The 24670-nt window shown below is 42.4% G+C and overlaps 6 protein-coding genes across 13 annotated transcripts; 3 read left to right on the top strand and 3 right to left on the bottom strand.

Moving 5' to 3' along the window:
• Positions 1 to 137: 137 nt before the first annotated feature.
• LOC128264691 (prolyl 4-hydroxylase subunit alpha-3) lies at positions 138 to 3838 on the bottom strand. Of its 4 annotated transcripts, none has more exons than XM_053000364.1 (7): positions 1814 to 2121; positions 1600 to 1757; positions 1381 to 1534; positions 666 to 1326; positions 566 to 610; positions 346 to 511; positions 138 to 288 (listed from the first exon to the last, which is right to left on the bottom strand). In XM_053000364.1, exons 1-7 carry the CDS (start codon positions 2017 to 2019, stop codon positions 194 to 196), a joined length of 1485 nt encoding a protein of 494 aa, XP_052856324.1. In that variant the 5' UTR covers positions 2020 to 2121; the 3' UTR covers positions 138 to 193. The 4 variants fall into 4 exon arrangements, 3 of the variants coding, with proteins under 3 accessions (XP_052856324.1, XP_052856402.1, XP_052856488.1); XM_053000442.1 differs by having other exon boundaries at positions 840 to 1326; XM_053000528.1 differs by lacking the exons at positions 1600 to 1757; positions 1814 to 2121 and adding an exon at positions 3755 to 3838.
• LOC128264617 (prolyl 4-hydroxylase subunit alpha-2-like) lies at positions 2207 to 4296 on the top strand. The gene is made up of 7 exons (XM_053000238.1): positions 2207 to 2543; positions 2598 to 2755; positions 2818 to 2971; positions 3026 to 3722; positions 3784 to 3828; positions 3881 to 4046; positions 4097 to 4296. The coding sequence occupies exons 1-7, from the start codon at positions 2338 to 2340 to the stop codon at positions 4174 to 4176; spliced, it is 1506 nt and encodes a 501-aa protein (XP_052856198.1). The 5' UTR covers positions 2207 to 2337; the 3' UTR covers positions 4177 to 4296.
• On the bottom strand, positions 4216 to 5973 carry LOC128264911 (tether containing UBX domain for GLUT4). The gene is made up of 2 exons (XM_053000669.1): positions 5826 to 5973; positions 4216 to 5768 (listed from the first exon to the last, which is right to left on the bottom strand). Exon 2 carries the CDS (start codon positions 5750 to 5752, stop codon positions 4322 to 4324), a length of 1431 nt encoding a protein of 476 aa, XP_052856629.1. The 5' UTR covers positions 5753 to 5768; positions 5826 to 5973; the 3' UTR covers positions 4216 to 4321.
• A 240-nt stretch (positions 5974 to 6213) lies between these two features.
• Positions 6214 to 9431, top strand: LOC128264994 (CUE domain-containing protein 2). 2 transcript variants are annotated; one of them, XM_053000782.1, is made up of 5 exons: positions 6214 to 6770; positions 6833 to 7079; positions 7228 to 7394; positions 7552 to 7734; positions 7801 to 9431. In XM_053000782.1, the coding sequence occupies exons 1-5, from the start codon at positions 6457 to 6459 to the stop codon at positions 8312 to 8314; spliced, it is 1425 nt and encodes a 474-aa protein (XP_052856742.1). In that variant the 5' UTR covers positions 6214 to 6456; the 3' UTR covers positions 8315 to 9431. The 2 variants fall into 2 exon arrangements, with proteins under 2 accessions (XP_052856742.1, XP_052856800.1); XM_053000840.1 differs by having other exon boundaries at positions 7552 to 7943.
• A 335-nt stretch (positions 9432 to 9766) lies between these two features.
• Positions 9767 to 13149, top strand: LOC128264494 (transcriptional adapter 2B). 2 transcript variants are annotated; one of them, XM_053000034.1, is made up of 4 exons: positions 9767 to 9985; positions 10573 to 11448; positions 12009 to 12088; positions 12206 to 13149. In XM_053000034.1, exons 1-4 carry the CDS (start codon positions 9872 to 9874, stop codon positions 12804 to 12806), a joined length of 1671 nt encoding a protein of 556 aa, XP_052855994.1. In that variant the 5' UTR covers positions 9767 to 9871; the 3' UTR covers positions 12807 to 13149. The 2 variants fall into 2 exon arrangements, with proteins under 2 accessions (XP_052855994.1, XP_052856076.1); XM_053000116.1 differs by having other exon boundaries at positions 11939 to 12088; positions 12206 to 12435.
• Positions 13150 to 13595: 446 nt separating this feature from the next.
• LOC128263749 (DNA polymerase iota) lies at positions 13596 to 17045 on the bottom strand. Of its 3 annotated transcripts, none has more exons than XM_052998939.1 (3): positions 16975 to 17045; positions 15118 to 16089; positions 13596 to 14926 (listed from the first exon to the last, which is right to left on the bottom strand). In XM_052998939.1, exons 2-3 carry the CDS (start codon positions 16072 to 16074, stop codon positions 13667 to 13669), a joined length of 2217 nt encoding a protein of 738 aa, XP_052854899.1. In that variant the 5' UTR covers positions 16075 to 16089; positions 16975 to 17045; the 3' UTR covers positions 13596 to 13666. The 3 variants fall into 3 exon arrangements, with proteins under 3 accessions (XP_052854899.1, XP_052854990.1, XP_052855051.1); XM_052999030.1 differs by having other exon boundaries at positions 16892 to 16994; XM_052999091.1 differs by having other exon boundaries at positions 16935 to 16985.
• Between the last annotated feature and the right edge of the window lie 7625 nt (positions 17046 to 24670).

The following is a 24670-nucleotide window of genomic DNA, read 5'->3' as shown; positions in this document are numbered from 1 at the left end:
TAATTAATAACTATAATAAAAATTCATTTTGTTTATTCTATATATAAAGGATACTTATCAGGTTTGTTTAATATCCAGGAATATACCACCCTTATTAGCTATAGAAATCTTTTTCTGTGTTATACATTATATATGTTATTTATTTATTTATTTTGTCACCCTCTGGTTATTTTGTTTAGATAACCTATTTGTCTTATTTTAAATTGTTGCTATCCGGGTGAAGGCTTGCATTTTTTATACATGGACTGGAAAACGCTTGCGGTAGCTCGTTTATCCATTTTGTGAGTACTATAAGAAAGCATTATTAGACCTTATAAATATAGAACCCACAGCCCTAGAGCTTACCATATTTAGAGCCAGAAATCACTGGACAAGCTGAGTGCAGGGACTTCTCATTCACTGCCCCGGAGTTGTGAAGATTGTACCAGAAGACCGCCGATCCCTTCTTGGGCGTCACGTTGATATTAATCAACGGGAAAATGGTGTCGCCACCCGAATCCACATCTCCCAGCTGGAGTAATTACAATTAAGATCAAGAAGTCTGCAATAAGTTGTACTAACTTACGTAAAACAAAACAGTGGCTATGCGTTCTCCCTTTTCCATTCGGACCTGCAAAGAATACCATATAGTTTACATATTAGATAAATTTCGTAGAAACCTTTACCTTTTGCGGAAAGTTAAGATAGTCATGGTGCAACATATAGTGACCACCTATTCCGTAGTTAATCAGCGTGATCGCTTCGCTCATGTCCATATTTAAGCCGGTCATATCGGCCACCCGTTCTGTGAGAGATTCGTCTAGCGTTGTCAGGATAAATGAGTCCTTGGAGCTTCTTACCTCCGACTTCTGGCCCACGTCGATAAGGGACAAAGAAAACTCGCTTGAGTTCATAATCAAATCAATTTCGCTGTCATAGATGACGTCGTGGAAAACCACCATGTATGGATCGGTGCTCAGCTCCTCCATTTTCAGTGGGGCAATCCTCGTGAAGGCCGTCGTGGAAGTGTTGTAGCGGCAAAGAAGTCGACTGGGTTTCCGGGACAAAGCACTGCAGTTCTGATTGGTGGCTAACTCCTTCTCGATGAACATATCTAAATCGCTGTAGCTTAACTCTTTTGGTTTTTTTCCGAAGTGAAATGAGGCGGCAATTAGTTGATTGTTCTTTATCTGGAGTGCTCCCCACGACGAGTGGACTGTGTAGCTGTTGAATTTAGTTTCGTTTTTGGCCAATGAGGTATTAAACCAAGCCTCGGCACGATCTTCATTTCTGTTTCCTATGCAGAACTCTCCAAGAGCTAAGCAATCCCGAGCTGACAGTGCTGTCCTGGAAGTGTTTAATGATAGTTTTAAAAATTTTATTTTACCTATCTCAACTTACTCTGGCTTTGAGTGTCCTGCCAAACTACCAGCTGCCAGGTCTTCCGGCTTAAGGTCATAAAAGGACATAAGGTCATCGATGCCGCGACAGGCGTGCTCCAAATCCAATGCGGTGGGTAACAGCTTTCGCATTCGATGGGCCTTTTCAATGTGACCTGAATAAAATTTAAAATTTAAAAACATAAACTCTGTTCACTCGGTATTTAAGTATTTTTAATACCTAATTCATTATTATTAGTGTTTAGAGCAAAGTGATGCCATTTCCTCCAATCCGTGTGTAGGTGATGTATCAAACGAAAACTGTTCACTGGATTTCCCAAGTACATTTCATAGTCATTTTGCATTTGGTTGTGCTCAGAATTCATGGTTATTAAGGAACTAATAAGCGTCCACTATTTGTCATTATTCGGAGAAAAATGTTTGCTGTCTCTTACTGCTCAACCAAATGGAGTTTCTTCTTCAGTACTTCCACGTAACCCCTTAGATTATCGACCAGCTCATCCTCAACCTCGAGAAGTTTCATTAGTTCCACTGTTGAGGCGGCATAGGATTTCATTGGAACCTCTTTGCCAAATATTTGGCAGAAAGTTGTACAAACACTTAGAAAACCAATGAAAGTAAAATTCTGTATACTATACATTTCACTTATAAAACTTTTGGGCAAATGAATTTTTAACTTGGAATAACTAACTTTAAAAAAAGTAATTTAATATGCTCTAATTAAATTAGTTGAGCAATTAAAGACCTACAAATGTATTCCTCTTTATGCACAAAAAGAAATTAAAGAAAAAAATAAAACTTATATAGATAGACATATAAAATAACACTGTCCGATTTTCTGTCAGTACTTCTCAGCTTAACTAATTTAAATAAACCGTAACCGTGACTACTTTGACAAATTGGCAAAGTTCTTAATAGTAAGTTGAGAAATTATTTGCCTTTTTGTTGGGGAACGGAAATGTTGAATTTTAAAGGTATTGAAATCATTGCCTTTTTAAGCGTTTGTCTTATTTTCAGCAATAGGATTGCAAGGGCGGCTGCAAAGAACTCCTATGCAGCCTCATCAGAGGAACTGCTGAAGCTCCTGGAGGTTGAGGACAAGTTGGTCGAGAACCTAAATGGTTACGTGGAAACACTAAGGAAAAAGCTGAACATATTGGAGCAGTAAGTATATAACAAAATCCCTCAAATAGTTATTCAAGATGTGTTTACTTACAGATCTCTAAAAACTATGAATTTCGAGCACTACAAAATGAAGGATGACTACGAAGCTTACTTGGGAAATCCAGTGAACAGTTTTCGTCTGATACATCGTCTACATACCGATTGGGGAAAATGGCATCAGTATGGCTCAAATATCCATAAGGATGAATTAGGTATTAAATATATAAACTTTCCACATAGATTTTGCGAATATTTAAGTACATATATATTTAAGAACGCATTGAGAAGGCGCATCAGATGCGAAAGTTGCTACCAACCGCTTTGGATTTGAAACAAGCCTGTCGGGGCATCGATGACCTGATATCCTTTTATGATCTGAAGCCAGATGATCTGGCAGTTGGTTTTTTGGCAGGATACTCGGATCCAGAGTAAATTAAAATAGGTAAATCAAAACAAGAGAAATTATCATTTATATTTTCCAGAACAGCTCTGTCTGCCCATGACTGCTTTGCACTGGGAGATTTTAGCATGAACGATCGAAAGGATGATCGTGCGAAGGCCTGGTTAAACGCCTCCTTGAAGCAACTCAATGAGGAAAAGCTCCCGCACAAGATAAATCCTCTTAAAAAAACTTCTGTCCTCAACACATGGGCAGTACTCCAAATGAAGAATCAAGAACTTGCTCACGATCACCACCACTTTGGGAAACTACCAAAAAAGGCAGATAGAAATTTTCTCTCCTTGTGGATTTATGAGGAGATGATCACCAAGCGAAAGTGCCGCGACCATTTCCGTCAGCCCAGTCGGCTCCACTGCCGCTACAACAGCTCCACGACGGCCTTTACCAGGATCGCCCCACTAAAAATGGAAGAGCTGAGCTCCGATCCCTACATGGTGATTTACCACGATGTGATCTACGAAAGTGAAATCAATTGGCTGCTAAACACAAGCGAGTTCACCTTATCCCAGGTCGGTTCTGCGGGTACAAGGTCCGATATCCGATCCGCCAAGGACTCTACGATAACATTGTCGAAAGGCAGGGTAGTCGGAACACTTGGCCAACGGGTGACGGACATGACCGGTCTCAGTATGGAGATGAGCGATGAGTTTTCGCTGATCAACTACGGCTTGGGTGGTCAGTATGTATTGCACACCGACTATCACAACCACATGAATGAGGTGAGATGCTGGGGGATTAGGTAGTTAGTTACCTGCTCATCTCATTATCAAATATTTGCAGATGCGATGGAGAGATGGGGATCGCATAGCCACAGTTTTGTTTTACGTAAGTCGGCCAGAGTTAAAGCTTCCTTAACCTTACTTACAGTCCTTTTCAGCTTGGAGATGTTGAATCGGGTGGCGACACCATTTTCCCGATAATCGATGTTTCCGTAACGCCCAAGAAGGGTTCGGCGGTCTTCTGGTACAACCTGCACAACACCGGCGATATGAATATTAGGGCCCTGCACTCGGGCTGTCCAGTGATAGTTGGTTCCAAATATGGTACGAGTAAAATTATGATTAAAACTGAATTACATTATCTTTTCTTACAGTGCTCACAAAATGGATAAACGAGTTGCCGCAAATGTTTTCCACTCCCTGTATGAAAAATGCGGTTTATTCTGATGTTTAAAATCAGTAAACGGAATGGAAACGATTATCAAACCAAACGTATTCCTTCATGATGCAATTTATAAGTAAACAAAATTTATGAAACATAGAAATAAAGCGGATTCATTTAATATCACGCAAACTGTTCGCTTAAAGCCATCCATTCATTAGCTAGTTCCCGTCGCAGTGACCCGGGTGAGGCGATATTTTTGCACGGCATAGTGCGCCCCCTCTTCGGAGGTCAGCTGCCCCACGTACTGCTCCTTCACGAATCGATTGCTCACCGCATTCAGAGAGTCCTTGAGGAAACCAAAGTGCACTATGGCATTGGGCACAAAGTTCAGCTCCAGTAGCGTTTCCTCGGAGGGCAGCACCTTCTTCGGCGGGATGGTGAAGAGGTGGAACTGTTCGCCTGGCTGGGCCAAGAATTCGCGAACAAACTCCTCCACCATGGACAGCGGCTCGTGCGGCTTGAAGATGCCTTGGAGGACGAATCGATCGGGGAACTGGATGCGCAGCACACAATCCTTGTACTGATTCAGCTTGGCCAGCATGGCCTTCTGGCGTTCAAGCTCCCTAAGCTTGGCCGTCAGCAAGGGAGCGTCGTCGTCTCCGCTCGAAGTGCGCTTCAAATCGCGCAGCACCATCTTCAGATCATTGACGGTCAGATCGAAGAATGAGTCCGGCAGATCGTCGGCATTTTTCTTGGTCTCGTCCAGAGAGAAGAGCACTGCTTGGCGCGGTCCAATCACATTTACCACGGGCGGTGCTCGCCCGGGAATTTCCTCGGCTTCGTTCTCCGCCGGTTTTCGCCCCGCTGGATGGTGCATGGAGTATCCGGAACTACTGCCCCAGTCGTACTTCGGTGCCTCTGGCTGATGCTGCTGCTCCTGCTCGGATTTTTCCGAGGTCTGTGCTGGTTCACTTCCGGTGGAGTTTTCTTCAGGTGCCGTGCGCTTCAGATTCTTGATCATGTTGCTGGTGAGGGCAAAGCCACCGCCTCTTCCGCTGGCCGCCATTGCAGAGCGGGAAGTGCTGGGCTGGTCGTCGTTATCCACCGGAGTTTTGGCTGCTGGAGCTTTGTACACATTGGCCTGGGTCTTGAGCTCCTCGGGCTTCTTGTCGATAAGCCGCATCATGGCGCGGCCCTCCAAGATACCCAGCGATTTAAGCGTGGTCTGGCGCATCTGCTCCTGGCCAATCAACTCGCTGCGCATGTAGACGATGACAGGGCTCTCGTAACATTTGACCTGCGATTCGCAGAGCTTCTGCACCACCAGCCAAACAGAGTCGTTGGGCGAGAAGTCTGCCTGCTGGCGAGATCCGTCGTTTAACTGAATGCAGACAAGGACATTGCTCAGGGTGCGCCGCTTCTCCGTGGGCTCCATCTCCAGGACGCAGTTGTTGGGCAGCCCACTAAAGCGGAACTGCTGCGTCAATCCGACCACCTTGTTGTGGAACTTGAGGCAGTGCTCCTCCGCCTCGAAGCCGTGCTTGGAACAGGCCGTCTCCAGGATCTCCAGCAGCGTCATGTTCGCCGTCACGTTCACATTCTGCCGCCGCCCGTTGGGCAGCAGGATTGTGACGCGCTTGTCCATCGGATTGGCAAGTGCCCTGCAAGTATTCGGGTCGGAACGGAAAATACTGAGCAGCAACAAATGGCGAACTCACCTTTTTATTGACGTTCTGAGGAGAGTCTACGTTCCGGAATATGCCGGCTGGAATCGGGATTTTTTGTGATTCTATCGATAGTTCCGGGGTTTGTTTACAGCTCTGCGTGACTTTCGCTTTTCCTCCTGTCGTTAGAGATGAGCACCTGAACTAACTATTGGTTAACATCAGTGATGAGAATTACTTGTATCCCATATGTATGTACATAAAAAATTTAAATATATTATATTTTTAAATTTAATAAAAATGTTGATCAGCTTGTAGGCTGCAATAAATTTATCTGGCCCATGCACGATGGGCACTTAAAAATATCGATATCGAGTTTTCCTGGATTTTCCTCTCTATCGATATCAGCTGCATGTGTATCGAAGTATTATTGATTGCAGGAAGAAGAAGCAGCAGGAAAAGCAAAATAGGCGCAGCTCGTAAAACCAAACTGTTTAAAACGGAATATTTTGCAAAACTAAACGGAAATAAAGTTATCCGACCTTCAGGAAATGCACTAAAGTTCGGGGAAGTCCCCCATAAGTGAGTTTCAGTATTTTGAACGAACCTTTCGAGTCCCGAGCCACGAAAATTCGCCGATCCAGTAAGAGATTCTTCGAGAAGTCCGTTCAGCCAAAAAGCCATCATGACCAATCTGGAGAAGCAGCATGAGATGGTGAAGCGCAGCCTGGTGCAGTTCATCAGTGGCCACATTCCAGGGGCCGACTTCAGCGTGGTGGACGAGATTGTACTGTCGTACATCATCTCGATTTTGGAGGAGGCCTCGCAGGACCCGTGCTTCGATGTGGAGGGTTTTGTGGAGATGATGGGCGCCTACTTCGAGGAGTTCCCCACCATTGACCAGGGTATCATCTGCGACTGGATCTACAAGCTGGCCAACGAGCTCACCGAGATGGAAAAAAGCCAAGGAGACCATGACAACATCAACTTGTCGTTCAAGTGGGTTTTAATTATATTCCTCCTACTAGAATTATTTCATTTTATCCGTACTTTATCTACAGCTCCTTGAGCCTGTCGAGTATTATTCCGGAGTCCAAATTGCGAGCTCGCAACTCGTCCACTTCTGAAAAGGACGAGCTCTCCTCGAACAGCAGCAGCAGCGGTGGTGGAGGCAACAACAAGCGTTCCCAGCACTTGTCGGAGACCAGCGATGGAGGTTCCACTGACAGCTCTAGCTCCACTTGCGACTATTTCTTGGATGAGACCGAAGTGCTCCAGGAAATGTTCCCGGATTCGGCTATCGCCGAGGTAAGCGTAAATTAAAAACCAAGCGGATTCTAAAATGTATACATAAGCTTTGTCTTTCATATGAAATTCACTTTTTTGTTTAGAAAAATCACTATTCTATTTATAATAAATAATAAATAAATTAATGTTTTAATTATTCCACATTCAGATCAAGCATTGCATTGCCATTTCCAAAGGCGACATCGATAGCGCAACTCAGATCCTCTTGCATCGCCAAGAGACCAACCAATGTATTACTGACAAGTCCCATACTACATACATCAAGAAGAATGTTGTAGTTGACGACAACGAGCTCAAAAATCGCATCATTGCCAGGTAAGTTACTTTGAGTATAATCAAATCTTTTTCAATTTAGATACCAAATTGTTAATAACTATTCCATGCTTATTAATTAAATTTAGTTTAATCTAAATGAAATACATTTTATTATACAAATATCTTATAATTTTTATTTTTATTTATGTCCCACTAGGTACTCTTATGTCGACAAGAACGCTACCCAGCGTGAGTACAAGCCTGTGGTGCCGAAGATGGAGCCGCGCAAACTGGTCCGCTACCGGGACAATAAGATCGTATCGCTCAAGGGCGAGCGGTACACCGAGATCAAGCGTGACGAAGATGCTGAGTTAAAAAAACCCAAGAAGCAGATTCAACCGTAACTAAAGAGGAACAAAACCCTCTTCAAGTATTTTATCAAGAAGCAAATTAATCCACACCCCAGTAACTTATCCGCACCCACGACACCGATCTCCGCCAGCGGCAGTAGCTGCAGTTCCGCCGGCAGCAGCAGCAGCCATCCCGTAAACGGTCAAAGTTTATGCAATCAGATGCATATTGTTGGGCTGACCGCCACCAAACGCCATTTTAGCACACATCCCAACTCCATACTAGTGATTCCCGCCAAGCTTAGCCAACGTTTAGATGCTTCCCAACACGACGACGACGATGAGGTGCGAGAGTTCAGATATAAAGACGAGCCCCCGAGCACTGCGAATCGGTTCCCATATCCGGGTGAGTATGGCCACGAGTTTGTGGCATCGGCCGGCATGCTGGTTCTTCTGTTGCTAGTGGGCCATTGCCATTGGACCTCGACCTCTCCCTCTCATCGCGCCCATCCCCATGACAAAGACAGAAAGACTTTACATACCAAATTAGTTGATAGTTATGCTTTAGGACTACTACTCGCTTATGCAAATTTTGAGAGCTCATCCGCCGTGGTGGCCACCTGCTTATGAGTCCCGTTGCCGGGAGCAGGGGGCCCGGATGGATCTGGATTTGGATCCGAATCCGAATCCATATCCGTTGCCAGTTGTCGATTATGACGACTGGGGTCGCGCCTGCGCTGTGACTTTTCCTTAGTTCCTTACGCAAGCGAATTTGAATCGAACCGTATCTGTGAAAATCGTGAATCTCAAACTCTTTAATGTCCTCGAACAGTATTGTTAAACCTTCTTTGAACCCAAGGATCAGACGCAGGTGCGACAACCAACCCGAATTTGGCGCTCAAATAGACTTATTTAGACGTTTTTAGGTACTCGAATTGATGAATTTTGTTGGCCGTGTGCGTGTTTCAGAAACGCAGCTGCACAAGAAACTTGCCATATCTGTTTAAGATTTGTTAAACCATTTTGTATCGTGTAACACGTTTTGTTTCCCCTTGGTCCAAGCAAACTAGCAACAGTAATCTAGCAACAATGCCACCAAAGCCAAATGCAACACAAACTAGTCCTCACCGCTCACTGGGATATCTGAAACCCATAACAATTCGGATACTGCTCGGAGTAAGACAGCAATACTAACAATAATCTAAACGTATTCAGCATAAACACATGTATGAACTAATCGAATAATCAACTATTTATATAGCGTAGCCTAGCCCCAAATCCTTCCCAATGATTGTAACGATTGTAACCTACAATATCATGGCAATACCACGCCCGATTCATGTTAGATTTAAGCATCCAGGATATTGTTCGGCAGCTTTGAATTTGTCACTTTTTTTTTGAGACAAAAGATATATACGTTTTATCAATTCCTATAATTTTCATGAATTAGCCTAGGTTTTAAGCCCTGACCACCGCTTTATGATTACGTAACCAATTGCATTTTAAGCACCTCGAGTTTTCTGATTTTAGTTCAGCACTACACGATCGGTGTTTCGACCATCATATATGTATGTATCTTCGTATTTATGTTCACCTGGTTTCGGTTTTTGATATTTACATCTTATATATTTTTAGTTTTATATATTATTTTTGTGATATTAGCGTAAAAATCAACTAAATGAAAAGGCAAAACACTCGAATTAAACTTTTGAAATTATTAAATAAACTATCAATATTTAACGCATAAGCATTGGTTTTTATAAAATTGAGGTAAGAGAAAAAAGCTAGTGGGAAAATATAAAAGTGTTATATTTCTTTAATCGGGCTTCTGTTTCAAATTAAAGCATTCTAATTTGTTGGTAAGTAATATAAATATTTATTTAATATTGAAGTAGTTTAATTTTTGGGTAAGTAGTAAAACTACGGAAAGTTTTTATTTACTTTTTAAGTTTTTAATAATTTTTTTTTAAGTCTTTTAATAAATTAGGCGATACAGATTTAAATTTTAAAAATCAGAAAAAGTAGCGGGAAAGGCAGCACTGCTGAAATGAACTGGTTCGTTAAGAGGTATATATACGAATTCTCGGCAAAAGCAATATGGCGTTGTCTCTAGGTCTGGCCACACTGCTGGCATAGGTTTTTTTCGCACAACTTTTTTGTCGAGAAAAATCCACGTTCTGGGCCAAAATGACCACAATCGCGGATTTATTCACAAAGTATAATTGCACAAATTGCCAGGACGATATTCAGGGCATTCGGGTGCATTGTGCGGAGTGCGAAAATTTCGATTTGTGTCTGCAAGTAAGTAGCTCACACATACACGCTGTCAACCGACGCGCGTGTTTAAGTATGTGTGTGGAGGTAGGGTGGGTCGATTTTTGGGTTCTGGAGAAGTGTTTTTAGGTCTGGGGATTTCTAAAACTAAAAATTAATCTAAATTAAAGTTAATATATAATCATTTAAATAAAAATAATAAAGTTTTTTTTGTATAAAAAAACAATCATTTCATAATATGCAGTTTCTTATTTAGGTTGTTTGAAGATTAAAATTATATTAATTTTTTTTTAATGCATGTAAATGCATAGTCCAAATTTTAGGTCAACATTTAAATGGGTGGTTTTAATAGTAATAACTACAGTTCCCTTACCATTGCGGAGTGTTTATAGAAGATTTCTTTTAACCACAATGTATATCTGTCAACAATGTCGACCCACCCTGCTGCACCCATACTCGAACAGTCTAGAGATGCGTCGCTAATCTGGAACCGAAAAACTGACTCATCTGGAAATTCGTATAAACATATACACACAACCGGCAATTTCACCATGTTGATTAAAAAACAGCTGATTTGGTATTTACGTTGTACTATTGTTTATTTATTTGCGCAGTGTTTTGCCGCGGGGGCGGAGATCGGAGCCCACCAAAACAACCATGCCTACCAGTTCATGGACACGGGCACCTCCATATTGAGTGTGTTCCGCGGGAAGGGGGCGTGGACGGCGCGGGAGGAGATCCGGCTGCTGGACGCCATCGAGCAGTACGGCTTTGGAAACTGGGAGGACATTAGCAAGCACATCGAGACCAAGTCGGCGGAGGACGCCAAGGAGGAGTATGTGAATAAGTTCGTAAATGGCACGATTGGCCGGGCCACTTGGACTCCGGCCCAGACCCAGAGACCCCGCCTCATCGACCACACGGGAGACGACGATGCCGGTCCGCTGGGCACCAATGCCCTGGCCACCTTGCCGCCACTGGACATCAACTCCGATGAGGCCATGCAGCTAGGATACATGCCCAATAGGGACAGCTTCGAGCGGGAATACGATCCCACGGCCGAGCAACTGATCTCCAACATCTCGCTGAACTCCGAGGACACGGAGGTGGATGTGATGCTGAAGCTGGCCCACGTGGACATCTACACCCGCCGACTGAGAGAGCGAGCCCGCAGGAAACGGATGGTCAGGGACTACCAGCTGGTCTCAAATTTCTTCCGCAACCGGAACTACGCTCTGCACCAAGGACTCACAAAGGAGCAGCGCGAGTTCCGGGACAGATTCCGGGTCTATGCCCAGTTCTACACCTGCAACGAGTACGAGCGGCTGATGGGATCGCTGGAGCGCGAGAAGGAGCTGCGAATCCGGCAGGCGGAGCTATACCGGTACCGCTACAACGGCCTGACCAAGATCAAGGATTGCATCCACTTTGAGCAGCATGCGGCAAACGCAACGCATCGCTCAACGGGACCGTATGGCCACGGCAAGACCGTAAGTGCAAGGATTCACTGCGAGGGGATTGAAATCAAACTATCAAAAGTAATTAGCAATATTTGGTTTCTATAAGTGAGGTATTCGTTTCTGCTTCCTAAAATACCCAATTTTCTGACACAATAATGCGTGATTTAATTATGTGATGTAATAATGTGATTTGGTATTGTAACCAACTTTTTTTTTTTTAATTAAATTGTTATTAAGTTGTTCCCTTTAAGTAGCCTCTTAAAAAAAACTTTAAAGAAGCTATGGTATCAAATACGGAAAAATTAAATGTGTTGTTTTTAAATTCGGAACTATCTTATGCAAAATAGAATGACAGAAGTTTAAATAGCATAGTTTTGATTTCATTACCTTGAAGTGATTGCTCATCCCATAAAAATGCATGACGAGTTGAATATCGTGTGTGCTGCCTTGCTTTTACCGACCTGACCTGACCCGACCCAAATCTTACAATCGCTTTTCCGTCTTGTCTCACGATATTCAGCTCCACTGCATAATAAACGCGCCGAACAACGAGCGTTCGAATGGTTCTATAAGACAATGTTTAACCACAGGACCACACGCAACCCTCCAATGGAAGTCAACGGCCGCCAAGCTCTTCCTTGCACTCCCCACAACCGAATCTCAGAAAGGTGTAAGTATTTCGATAAGCAGTTGCGATCCATGTATCAAATTTGAACTTAATCAGACCGCAACTCTTACCTTTAGGGGCTTAAACCCTTGATTAACATTTTGCTTTTATTCCTCGTAGCGAAATGTCAAGCGGCGTCGAGGCAAGTTCAAATTCAATCGCACCAAGAAACACGCTCCACATCGTCGACCCGACCTGCTCCGGCGCATTATTGCCCAGCAGAAACTACTTGGATAGCTGTCGGGGATCGTCGGCAGCTACGATGCTGCAGACGACGGGGATGGGGATGGGAATGGGGATAACAGTGGACTCGGGAGCGACGACGGGAGTGATTTCCACGGCTACGACGATGGCGAATCTGCCCACGAACTCGGCGAAGGGAAGCCAACAACATCTGCAGCCGCTGCAGCAACTTCCTCAGCTCCTGCTAAGCGGCAGCCACAAAATCCAAAGCGAGGCCGCCGGCGGAAGCAGTGACCAAGTGCCCAGCATGAGCCTTAAGTTGCGCACCCAGCTGGAGGAACTGAAGCACCTGCCCCAGCCGCTGGGCAGCGACCTGCTGAGTCACAACGAGCTGGATCTGTGCAGGAAGCACAACATCACACCCACCACCTACCTCTCGGTGAAGACTGTCTGCCTGAGCGGAGCACCATCGCTGGGCAGTCCCATGGAGACTTCGCTGCGCAAGTTCTTCATCAAGTGCGGCTGGCTGAGCCACTGATGGAACCACTTCCACCTTCCCGCGCCCCATATGCTTTAGAGCTACATGCATTTCTCGATCTAAGGACTTCACTTTATTTAATTATCGTTAGCATAAGTTAAAGACATTTTTTATACTGTTCAACTTTTGTTGCCATTTTCTTCGAGGTAAAATCTACAGAAAACAGAAAATCAATTTACTTGTATCAAGTCAAGCTCAATTAGCTAAAGTTTTGTTCCTTTGTGTGAGATGTCAGGGTTGAGATATTCTGTATTAACTATGCTTAAGTAGGTGACCCAACCAATTGAATTTGTATGATATGAAGTGTAAATGAAGTAATAAATGTATTTCGAATGTGCAACAAGGACGTGACTTGTGTCTCGGAACTCACAGCTGCCAGGGAAACCGCTCTGGACTAAGCGCCACTAGGATACCGAAAAAATATGTAACATTCTGTGCATTTTGCTATTTAGTAAGCCTCTAAAACGATACTGTCGCGCTGAGTATTTATGTTTGTATATTGGTCATAGTGGTAGGTAGATTTCTAGACAAGGAACTAATAGTACATAACTGAAGAAAAAGATAATATTTATCTCGAAATCGGATAAATAAGCATAAGTATTAGAAGGACATTTAAAAGAAAACTATTTTTTTTCCACGTCTTGATAAACGTTTTTTTTTTAATAAACTACCAATGTTCGATCCTAGAAATCTAATCTATACACGATTTTACATATGTATCCTAGCTTAAGTTACTCCAAAGCGGCGCCCTCAACTTACAATCTGTAACCGTATACCTACAAAAATATATCATATTTATAAACGGATTTATTCACTTTGTCCTTACAACTACAAACGATGTGATGCTTGGATGCACTGCATCACTTGTTCCGCAGAAAGTAGCGATACAGCGTATTCTTCTGACCTCCGCTAGCGGTTGTGGCAGTGGCTGGGGCTCCACTTGCTATCGCTGTGGTTGTGGTGGCTCCTGCCCCATTGGTTTGCTCCACCGCCGCCACGAGGGAACTGCGCCACGATGCGATCAATTCAGTTTGCAGCTCAACGGGCAGCTCCTTGAACACCTCTGCATCCACGCCCGCTGGACAAGCGATATTCGTGAGGACATCGCTCGAGGACGTGCTGGAAGTGGTGGTGACCACTGCTGTGGCGATTGGGGATGGGAACGACATGGTCGGCGTGCTGGGTGCGCTCATTGCCATGGAGTCGTCCATGGGCGACGGAAGTGGCGAGGATGCCGTGGAGCTGGCGTTTGAGCTCAGGCGACTGGCAGTGCGCGTGGACACGAAGCGAAGGCTGCCGTCGATTCGCTGCAACAGTGTATTTGGTGGCTGGACGGTGCGAAAGCGAGGAGCCGGCGCGGACGTAGAAGTAGAGGGCGTGGTGCTCATGGGGAAGTCCTTCTCGCTGTCCCGTGAATTCAGACGAAGATCACAGACCCGCAGTTTGCTAGGTGAGGCCACCTCGGCAGCGGTATCCCCTACATCCGCCGCCAAACGGCTACGCTTGGACACCAACAGCCTTCCGATGCGGCTCTTTTTCGGAGACGGTTCCACCTCAGTCTCAGAGAAGTCGCTAAAGTCCGAGTTCGTGGCCGCAGACTCGGAACCATTGTCCAGCAGCATGGGCACCGGTGATGCTGTTGTAGCTCTTCTCCTGTAGAACTGATCGCTCGGCTTAAATGTTGTTGGTGAGGAGCGGAAGGCGCTTTCATCTGATGTCGGACTTTCCGCTGTGGGACTCGTGAGACTCGTATTTGTCAGCGATGTGATCGATTGCACCTCGAGATCCGCCTTCTTGATCAGGAAATTGGCAATGGACGAGGAGCCAACCTTGCGCTCCTGGAACTTGGAAAAGGCCAGACCCAATAGTGTGATGTTGAATGGTTTACTCATGTCCACAATACGCTCAAAAAGGCGCATCACAATCTTGAGAAGTTTGTCCTGGGCTCCGTCCGCCAGTTGAACCCTGCTCACGCCGGTTTCTCCTGGACACACGGAGGTCTTAAAAAGGGAGGGTAGGATGTTGGCCTGTTTGGTCTCACGGTGGCTGCTCTTCTTCTGGGAATCGAACTTCCGCAGCACCACCTTAATGGCTATGGGAACGCGACCATCCTCAGCAACCTAAGAGATTCAAAGTAGGATTTATAAGCTTAATAAACCAGTAAGGTTAACAGAATAAGTATTTTTTTATATTCGCTCAAACAAATAATGCGTATTTGTTAATCTAACGCGGAGTATGGGCAGCAAACCAATAACATTATCAGCTGATTTTGTGATAACAATTCTACTTCGTTAATGACTTTTTATCTTACCTGCTCCACTAAACGCTTGAGCAGCATGCGGAATCTCTCCTCCACATCGGTTCGCACCGAAATGGGCTTGCAGGCGTCCTCCATGCCAATGGTTTTTGGTTTTCCGGTAGGACGGACAGAGCTCGTGTCGCGACCAAAGGCCAAGTCCCGCAGCCTAGTGGCCGTTTCAAAGCCGAACTTCTTGCGCATCACGTCCATGTCACATTGCTGTAGTTGTTCCACGGATGACATGCCTGTCTCCAGCAGGAGGCACTGCGTCTTCTGACCAATCCCAGTGACGCGCTTCAGGTCGCCCAATTCCCGCATGAACTGCTCTGCGTAGGTAGAAACAAGAACCGTCTGCTGATTAGGCTTGTGACTGCTGCCGACCAGCTTGGCCAGCAGTTTGTTGAAGGCGATGCCAGCGCAGCAGGTAATGCCCAGTCGGAGCTTGAGTTCCTCCCTGATTTCCTGGGCAATCCGCGTTCCGATCGCCAGTCGCTGGGCACAGCCACAGTCGCAGGTGGATAAGGGAGTGCCATCCGCCGGATAGGTGTGACCCACCGCCGGCTTCTGCTGGGCCTCAGCGGCATGAGCCTGTCGCAGCTCCACCAGCGCCGTCACATCCATGAAGTTCTCATCGAAGCCAAGCTTCTCCACCAGCGGAGTGTAGTTGAGTAGCAGGTCGAAGATTCTTTGCGACATCTGCCGATACGGGGCGAGATCCTCTCCATTGACCAGAACCAAATCCGGACAGATACGCTGCGCCTCCGCGATGAGCATCAGCTTGGTCACTCCTTTGGCCCTCGCCACATAGTTGCAGGTGACCACAATGTTCTTCTGCTGGATTCCCAGAGCCTTAGTTCGCAACGTGGGATCCCGAATCTCCTCCACCTGAGCGTAGAAATAGTCCATGTCCAGGTGGATTATGGTGCGTTGGTGCGCCTCGCTTTTAGCAAGCACGCTGGCGAAGTCCATGATGGTTCTAAGCGCCTGCAATTGCGAAAGGTCATGAAATAGAATTCAAAGAGCAGCACGTAGTCGGTTATGGGATACCCTGTTTTGCGTATATTAAATATGCTGCTCAATATAAAGTTTATGTTACAAACCGAATATACAATTCTGTAGGTTGTCTATGATCGTACAACTTTATTATATCTATGAACTCCACAAACAAGATTTTTAGGTGGCAACGTTATATAAATTGAGTTTGTTTGCTTTGATAAAACAACAAATTCTAGACAATTAATCGTAAATCTAGATGCAGACATTATAGAAAGGAAATAATAATCTAGAAAGCTGAATAACTTTCGACACTAAATCTTAATTTTTGATCCTGAGGTTGCGCTCGTCACCTGCTCTAAAATCGCAGTTTTTTTTGTTTGACACTTCTGATTCTCTACTAGTGCAGCATACCCTTATTTTCACAGGGTACTCTGATGCAAGTTGGGTGGCTGTCGGTGAAACAAAGCCAAAAACAAAAGAGAGCGCGCGAGAGAGTTTCACGAGAGAGTGAAAGAGAGAGGATGTGAAATCTCGAAATTTCTTCCTCTTCTCCACTGGTGCCGCCGACTTTCTAATCAAACATTGCGAAAAACATTCGCCAAACGCCAATGCGCACACATACAGCCTATAAACGAGTGCCGGCTAAACATTTACGGCGGGCCACAACAAAATATTGCACAAAGTTGTCTGTTTGGCGATGACGCATTAGTTTGTGACCGAGAAAACAGTAGATTTCGCACGTGATTTCAAGCTACAATATGGTTTAACTCCTTCTCTTGCCCCAACTCACCGGAGTTTCTCAAATACACGATGAAAGGCTTAAAAACACGCACCTGCAGCAAATTGTTAGTTTTAATTGGGGTTTATATTTACCTTAAAAACTAGAGGTGGAGATACCCCGATGACCTAGAGATGAGACGATGATTTTACGCTTATGTCATCGATACAGGACTTATGAAATATCGTCCCAAAAGCAGCCCTGGGTTCCAGACTTGGCTAACGTTCAATTATCAAGAGCTACGTCACAATTGACCAATAAAAATTTGTCCGCTATGAATTTGAATTACTAATCCAATACAATTAAAATTAAAAAAGGTATATATACTCTTAACATACGCTTCACATTTTGTTGGAATAAATTTTACTGACTCAACACTAAAAAACTACTTCAGGCCTTGTTAAAAGACAACTCGTTTTTAAAAGGAATTGGTGGCGTACTGTAGATGCGCAAAATATCTTGAATGTCTTGTTTTTATATGACTAATTAATGTGCTAATTAAGATCAGCCAAATCATGATAATTGTTAAATAATATTTATATTGCCAAAACAAAAAGCTACACTTAGATTTTTAAATAAAACAATAGTTTCGCAGAGTTGGCCTACTCTCAAATGTATGAAATAAAAATACCGCTATCAAAATTCAAACACAAAATTCAATTAATAAGGCTTTAGTCTTAATAATATTGTGTTAAGTTGAGATTGTTAATATAAAAATATAAAAATATGAATTAAATTTGTAAGGCTTAAGCTTTTCAGTTTTTAGACCTTCTTAATGTTGTGTTTATTTTAAGCCCGGTAATCCTGTTCGCCAATAATGATCAAGTCGTCATAATAAAAACTGGTAGTCCTAAATAACCGATAGAATTAAATTAACATGACTCATAAATTAGCTAATAAAAGCCAGTAACACCGAAATTTAAAAAAACGGTCCAGAGCAATGTTAAGCGTATAAATAGGTTGATCATCTTCCATAGTGCATCGAAAATTTCTACGATGAAGATCTTCGCTCTGTGTGCTTTCCTGCTTTTGGCTTTGGCTGCTGCAAAGGCCGATCCCAAGCCTATTGGCAAATCCGTACTCACAAGTACCCAAGGATAATAACCATCGCTTTTCTGAAAAGGATTTTTTTATAAAATGTTGTGCTTGTATCGATCAAAACTGCTATTAAATAAACCCCTTTACTGATTATAAACCATGCCTATAAATAAATGTAGAAAATAAATAAGAAATAATGAGCATCATAAAGCTTATTTTTTATATTGGCTTTTGTACAGGCAGATCCCTTTAGATTCAAAGCTACAAAATAACTACAATACAATAACTGTGCTAGTTTTGTACGATGTTCTGTAATTATTTAACATCCTAAAATACGCATTGGGCTATAATCACGGCTTTGAGCTAAGCTCAGCTCAAGTCAAACCAGTTCTCAGTTCAAAGAAAAAAATTATCTAAGCACGAAGTATGCAAATTATATATCAACCTGAAATCGTTAAAATAAATCCAGTCCAAAACTTACGAGTTTGATATAAAAAGGCAGTACTCTTCTCAGACTGAGTCAAAAGCCACCGAAATGAATATCTTAGCTCTGTGTGCTTTTCTTCTTCTGGTATTGGCTGTAGTCCAGGCAAGTCCTAAACCTTTAAGCCCAAAGACTATAAAAGTGGTCCATTAATCTCCTAAACTGTAGTAACACTCATCGTTATTGAAAAAAATAAATAACAATATAACAAACTAAACAAATGTGGGTGTTTATTTATTGTGAGAAAGTTCCTACATATATATATATTTACTCTGGAGTTTGATATATTAATATATTGCAAGGAAAGAGAAACTTCTTAAAAAAACCAACAAATTGGGAACTTGAGAGGTTAAAAATTGGAACAACAAAAATCAAACGACAATTAAAAAAGAATGAATGAAATTAAAAATCAAATTTGCAACTGAAATCAGTGAGCTTTGAGCTAAAACAAATTATTATTAATTGATTCGTTAATCACATAAGAACCAGTTCTTATTAAGCTCTCCACAAACATCTTAGCATAGAGATCCGAAATGACTTGCCAGTACTAATTATGCAACTTTAACTTGCTTAATTAAAACTACTAATAAATTTGATATAGAAACGTGCGCTCATGAAATGTTCCTGTTTCAAGTCGTTTGAGCGTACAAATCTTATGGCCTATATCCAGTAATGCCATTAACACCGCCTTTCAAATACAATTTTACAGATCTTAGCCTCGCATGTCAGCGCATTTGTTGTTATTACAATAATTTAACGACTGCCCAGCTGCGATTTTTAATGATATTCATGAGTTTTATATTGGAGCAGTTTTCAACAAGATAAAGGCGCGTACCAAAAAAAAAAATTAAATAAAAAGAATAATGTAATAAAATTAAAGCACCACCCCAGGTGGGTGGGTAGCGAGTGGGGCGAGGTCTTGATGGTGTGGTCACGCGCTTTCATGCCCCTGCCGCAAAGAATGTGGGGCATCGCAGCTTTATGGCTATCGTTTGTGGTATTGCCCGTGGTGTCGTATGAAATGCGCTCGGAATTCGCCAGCAGCATAGCGGAGTGAAAAAAAAGTAAAATATATACATTGGACAGACCTTAGCCTTGTTGTCCACTCCTCCTTACTCCTTCCAAAACCGCAAGCCTCGTCCTGCGCCCGTGATAATCGACCCGCTGGCTGCCTGACAGGCAAACAATGCTGTGAATTTGATTAAAATCAGCCAGCGTGTGCGTCTCTGCTCCTCGAGAGCTCCTTCGGCTGGCTCAGACTTTTGTCGTTATTGGAGCACTCCCAGAAACACACTCATGACCATCTTGTTTGTTGCCCCACTCAGCTGCAGGCGGTGCTGCGGTGCTGCGGTGGTTCCACTAATTGCGAATCGCCAAATTTGGCCTGGGAAACTCCTCCATCTCCTTCTGCTGCCCCTTAAAAAATATTGCCGCTTTAAAATAGCTAAAGCTGAATATGGATTGCAATGTATAACCATCATTACGGGGGTGAAAGGCTGGGGGGGAGTGTTGGGGCAGGAAAATGCAATTCTTTATTCGTTGCAGTGGCTGCTAATGAGCTCCAGCTGCCAGGCTGAAACTTACGCCACTTTTTCAGCCTTTTCAGTGAGAAAAATAATGGGTTTTAACCGGGCTATAACCAGTAGCAATAGAAAAGGATAAACGTTACAGTAAATATTCTCCAGAGACTTCTCATTCACGTTGTACACATTTTCTGAAAACTATAATTATTAATATATTTACAAGTGTAAAATACAAAATTAAAAAAAATATTCTTTATTAAATCTTTTATTAGTTTAATTTTATTTATCAAACAAAAATCAATATGATAAATTAAATATATAATTTATTTATTTATATAAAATATAGCTTTTGTAAGCTTATAATTTTTAATTTAATTTCTAATTAGACAATTAGATTTTTCTAGCAAAAAAATTTCTGTTTAACAAGTTCAAAATAATTGATTCCATAAAATATTATAAAAATCAAATGGTTAAGCACAGTTTTAAGGCTTATTTGCAGTGCTGGTTCTGGCGCTGATTTCTTGTGAATAAGCAATGAGGCTAAAAACTAATTAGTTGCCGGGCTTTCTATTCAAGCTCCTCGCTGGCCCCCATTGTCCTTCACTTCCTCTAGTTTCAGTGGAGCGTTAATTTTTCCTCTGGATTGCACACAGGAGCCTCTTCAGATGAATGGATGGGTGTAGATGGTGGGTAGGTGGGTGTGGGGTTCTTCCCACCCAGAGGACCAGGATCATCCACACGGCGAAGCGAAACGGATGTTCCCGCGCAGCGTTTCCCATCCACTTCCCACCCCCCAACACCACCCCCACCAGGTCATCCTGAATCTCGCTTTTTCCTGCCAGGGGGTGTATTTGTGTGTGTGTGTGTGTGTGTGTGTGTGAAAGAGAGATGGCAAGGGGGCAGCAAAATGTTAATAAATCTTATTTTTATCATTTGGCTATAAATACTGAATTTTTAGCTCCGGCCATGCTCAATTTATGGCCATTATTTATGTCGGAAAAGCGAAAACCTCAAACATGTTGCCACACTTTTTGCCCCACCACCACCACCGCCTTTTGGCCTGCATTGTGCATCCATTTTATTTGCCATTTCGGCCAAGTGAAAGAAAGATATACACAAGCCATATTATTGCAATTTTCCAGTTGCTCCGCCCACGCCGCAATTTCAAGGCAGCGGAGCGAAAGGCGAAAGGCAAGAAACCAAACGAAACCGAATGAAATATGAAAAATTGCATTACACCTTAATAAACACCTCACCTTGCGAGTGGGAGTGGGATCGAACCTGGAACTGGAGGGGCTGTGTGGCTGTGTGGCTGTTACTACGAATATCTCTCCAATCGCAAAGCGCAGCTTCAGCATTTGCAGCTGTGAGTGCCCCGCAGTTTGGCCATAACATAATGAAGATTGTCTGCGGCTTAAGTGGACGCACATTGCTCAGCCGCCGGATAGCCATGTACCCAGATGGATAGCAACACATCCACGGGTGATGGACACTCGAAAAAACGAAGTTTTAATCCTTAAAAAGAAAGAAAAACGAAATGTATTAATTTACCTTTTTGCACAATAAGACTAAACTATTTTTGTTCATTTCTGTTGGGTTCTTAAAGGTATAAAATATTTTATACGAAAATATTTTTTCTTTAGAGTATTTTGAAAAAATATTATCTTACAAGTGATTTCAAAGCTTCTATAGAAAATACAAAAGGTTTAAAAGTGTTATAATATTCTATTTTTGTATTAACAAAACTGCATGTCTATTATTTTATTTAGATCTATTATTTCAAATTAAGATATTAAATCATAATGGACAAAAATTAAATACTTAATATTAGAACACAGATATATTATTTCGGAAATGAAGGATTAAATTAACGATAGTTTACAAACTTTAAGGGGCAATGGACTTCTATGATTTTAAGTGCCTTGAATCTTTACAGCGATTCGCATGGCATGTGGAAATAAATATATATTAAAATGGTTTTGTACTCACAAAAATTTTAAAAATTAAACTGGATTTTCATTTTGAAGCTAAGGATAGCGATAAAGAATTTAAGAACTTCAAACATCAATTTTCTTTAAGTGCTGTGAATCTGGACTGCGATTGGCATGGGAAGCATGTCCATTCCCCTTTTAAGGAATGGGGGCCCCGAAAGGTACAACTGCGATCGCGATCACTTAGGCGCTCATCTGGCATAAAATTGTTAGAAACGCCCCATGTGTGTGCGCCCCTGGGTAAATGGCCTCCTTCAACCCGCTCCTCCTTGTTGATTTCTGGCCATAACGTTTTTGCCATTAAATTAATAAATTAATGCGATCGTGCAGCAGTCGATCATGTGGCCAGTTGCCAGTTGCCAGTTCACCTTTCCCCCGTTGCCAACCCATTCTTCGATCTGGTCTTGGCTTGTCAGAATTTACAAAATCTCAATACAACAGTTTATTCGACGCTGCTGCCATCAGCAAAGAAGTTCGTCGGTAATCAGAAAATTTCAGAGCTCTCCTTAAACAAATCACAGTGTTTGCTGGAAGCTCAAGATATTTAAAATTGTGGAGCTTATAAGTCAAAAATGCCAACAGAAATATTGAACAAAAAATAAAACCCATGTAATTCCAACTTCAAGAATAAAATGTGGAATGAAAAATATTTATCTAACTTATAGTTCAATAAATAAAATGAAAAAATAAAAACCAACTAATGTCGCTTTAAAAAAAAAGTAGAAACCATTTTTTAAAAATAAAATAAACACAAATTAGTGCTAAATATTTTTTTTAAAACAGTTATTAAGTTATATGGCTTAATTTAATATATATTAAATTAATTTGGTACACACTTGCTTGCCATCCTTGATGGACACTTGCTTGTGGTTCTTAAGGCTTTTCGGAAAAATTGTAGAGATTAAAATATAACTGCTAGGTCTTTAGAACCACAATTTTTTAAAATTTTAAAATAATAAATTAATTAATTCTTAACTTGAAAGCTTGGTTTTCTTTTGAAGAGCCCAAGCCACTGTACTTGGTGCATGGCCTTAAGTCTCAGTTTTTGAGCTCCAGCTTGCCACTCTCGAATTCGGATTCGGATTCGCGTTGCACCGAGCTGTGGTCGTGATCCGAAAAGTGGGTGTTGCTAAGTGTTTTTTGGGGGCCTGGTGCCTGGTGCCTGGTGCCTGGTGGCTGGTGGCTGCTTTGCTGGTTTGCTGGTGGTGGGATGCTGGATGCTGCAGACGCAATGGCTGGTCGCAGTTAGCCGGAGAACCAGTCTGCCATTTTACAGCGCGGCATCATTAACAACTGCAACTGCAGCGGGAAGGGGAAATAATTGCATGGAAGGAACAGAAACTCGAGGCCATTCCCTGGTTGCAAGTTGCAAGTTGCTGGTTGCTGGTTGCTGGTTGCAAGTTGCTCCATGGCTCCATGATCGCTGTGTTGCTCTGTTAATTTTACAGCCATGTCTGATATTGCTAAATGGCTGTGAGTGGATTCGTTTAAGCACCAATTTTATTACCAACAAGCATCACGTTGCATCTCTCTCCGTTCGGCGGAGTTTGGTCCAATGGGGCATTCTGCATGGGGCATGGGGCATGGCTCTTTGGCTGGCTTAAAAACCGACTCCTTCCGTTGCCGCTGCAAGTGGAGAGATCCAATCAGGTTGCGCCTTTTTGCTTCAGTTCCAGCCAGAAACAACAAATACAGAAAAAAATAAACAAAGAAACAAAACAACAAAACAACCTCCACTTGTGGCCATTATGAGCTGGCAGTTGTTATTGCAGTTGTTATGGTTTTACTTCGCTGTTTTTTTCTCCTGCATACTTTGCATTTGGTAGGAGGCTGGGAGAAATAAAAAAAAAAAAAGTATCAGCCAGAGTGGAAGAAACCAAAACGCCCCTGCAGCTGCCATTAATCGTTAATCACTTTTACATTGCACTCAAATTATATATTTATTGCAAGCTGAAATATTTTCTCATCACATCCCTTAGGATGTGATGCAATAATAGCCTAATTTTAGGCCGTCTTAAGATTTTTATTAAAAAATAAAAGAGTATGGATTATTATTTATATTATATATAAAATTAGACATTACATTCCTTAGGATGTGATGCAATTAATTAAAGTGTAAGGACTATTATTTAGTTTTACTAAGTGCTTATTATAATTGGTAAGCTAAAATATTATCCTCAAACAACTAAACAAAAATAAATAAAAAACAGTCAAAAAGAATGCTAATTAATGTTGGGAAATATATAATTATTTAAATTTGTTGATTAATTGATGCTTTTCTGTATTACAGATACAAACAGGTATTCTAATTGAGTCAACGTTTTAAATTCAATAAGTCACTTGATTCTAGCTAGATAGGCGATACTTACAATGTTTATGTGTTAAATGTTGTGTAAACTAATGCTGATGATACAACTGCGATATGTCAGCAGCTGGACTAAACATTCCAGATAGAACTTGAGTGTTAATTCAGCAGGTATTTATCGAGTCTTGTCAATCGACCGCTTACATTACACTTGATTGCTGATTGGCCTGCGTTTTGGGGTTTAGTTGAATTCCCGCCTTGATACCCTTCATGAGTTCACTAACATACTCATTGGAGAAAAACAAATTACGGCAGGGATCAGGTTACTGTTTTGGAAAAGGGAAAATTGGGACAATGGACCACCCGGCTGGGTTTTGTTTCTGCTGCCTGCAATTCTGGCCTGTAATTTTTTTTAAAGCCAGTCACGTGCCATCGACGACGACACTTTTG

Source organism: Drosophila gunungcola, chromosome 3R (assembly GCF_025200985.1).
Source record: "Drosophila gunungcola strain Sukarami chromosome 3R, Dgunungcola_SK_2, whole genome shotgun sequence".
Classification (NCBI taxonomy): domain Eukaryota; kingdom Metazoa; phylum Arthropoda; class Insecta; order Diptera; family Drosophilidae; genus Drosophila; species Drosophila gunungcola.
Note: the sequence above shows the minus strand (reverse complement) of the source record. Positions and strands in the feature narration are given on the sequence as shown.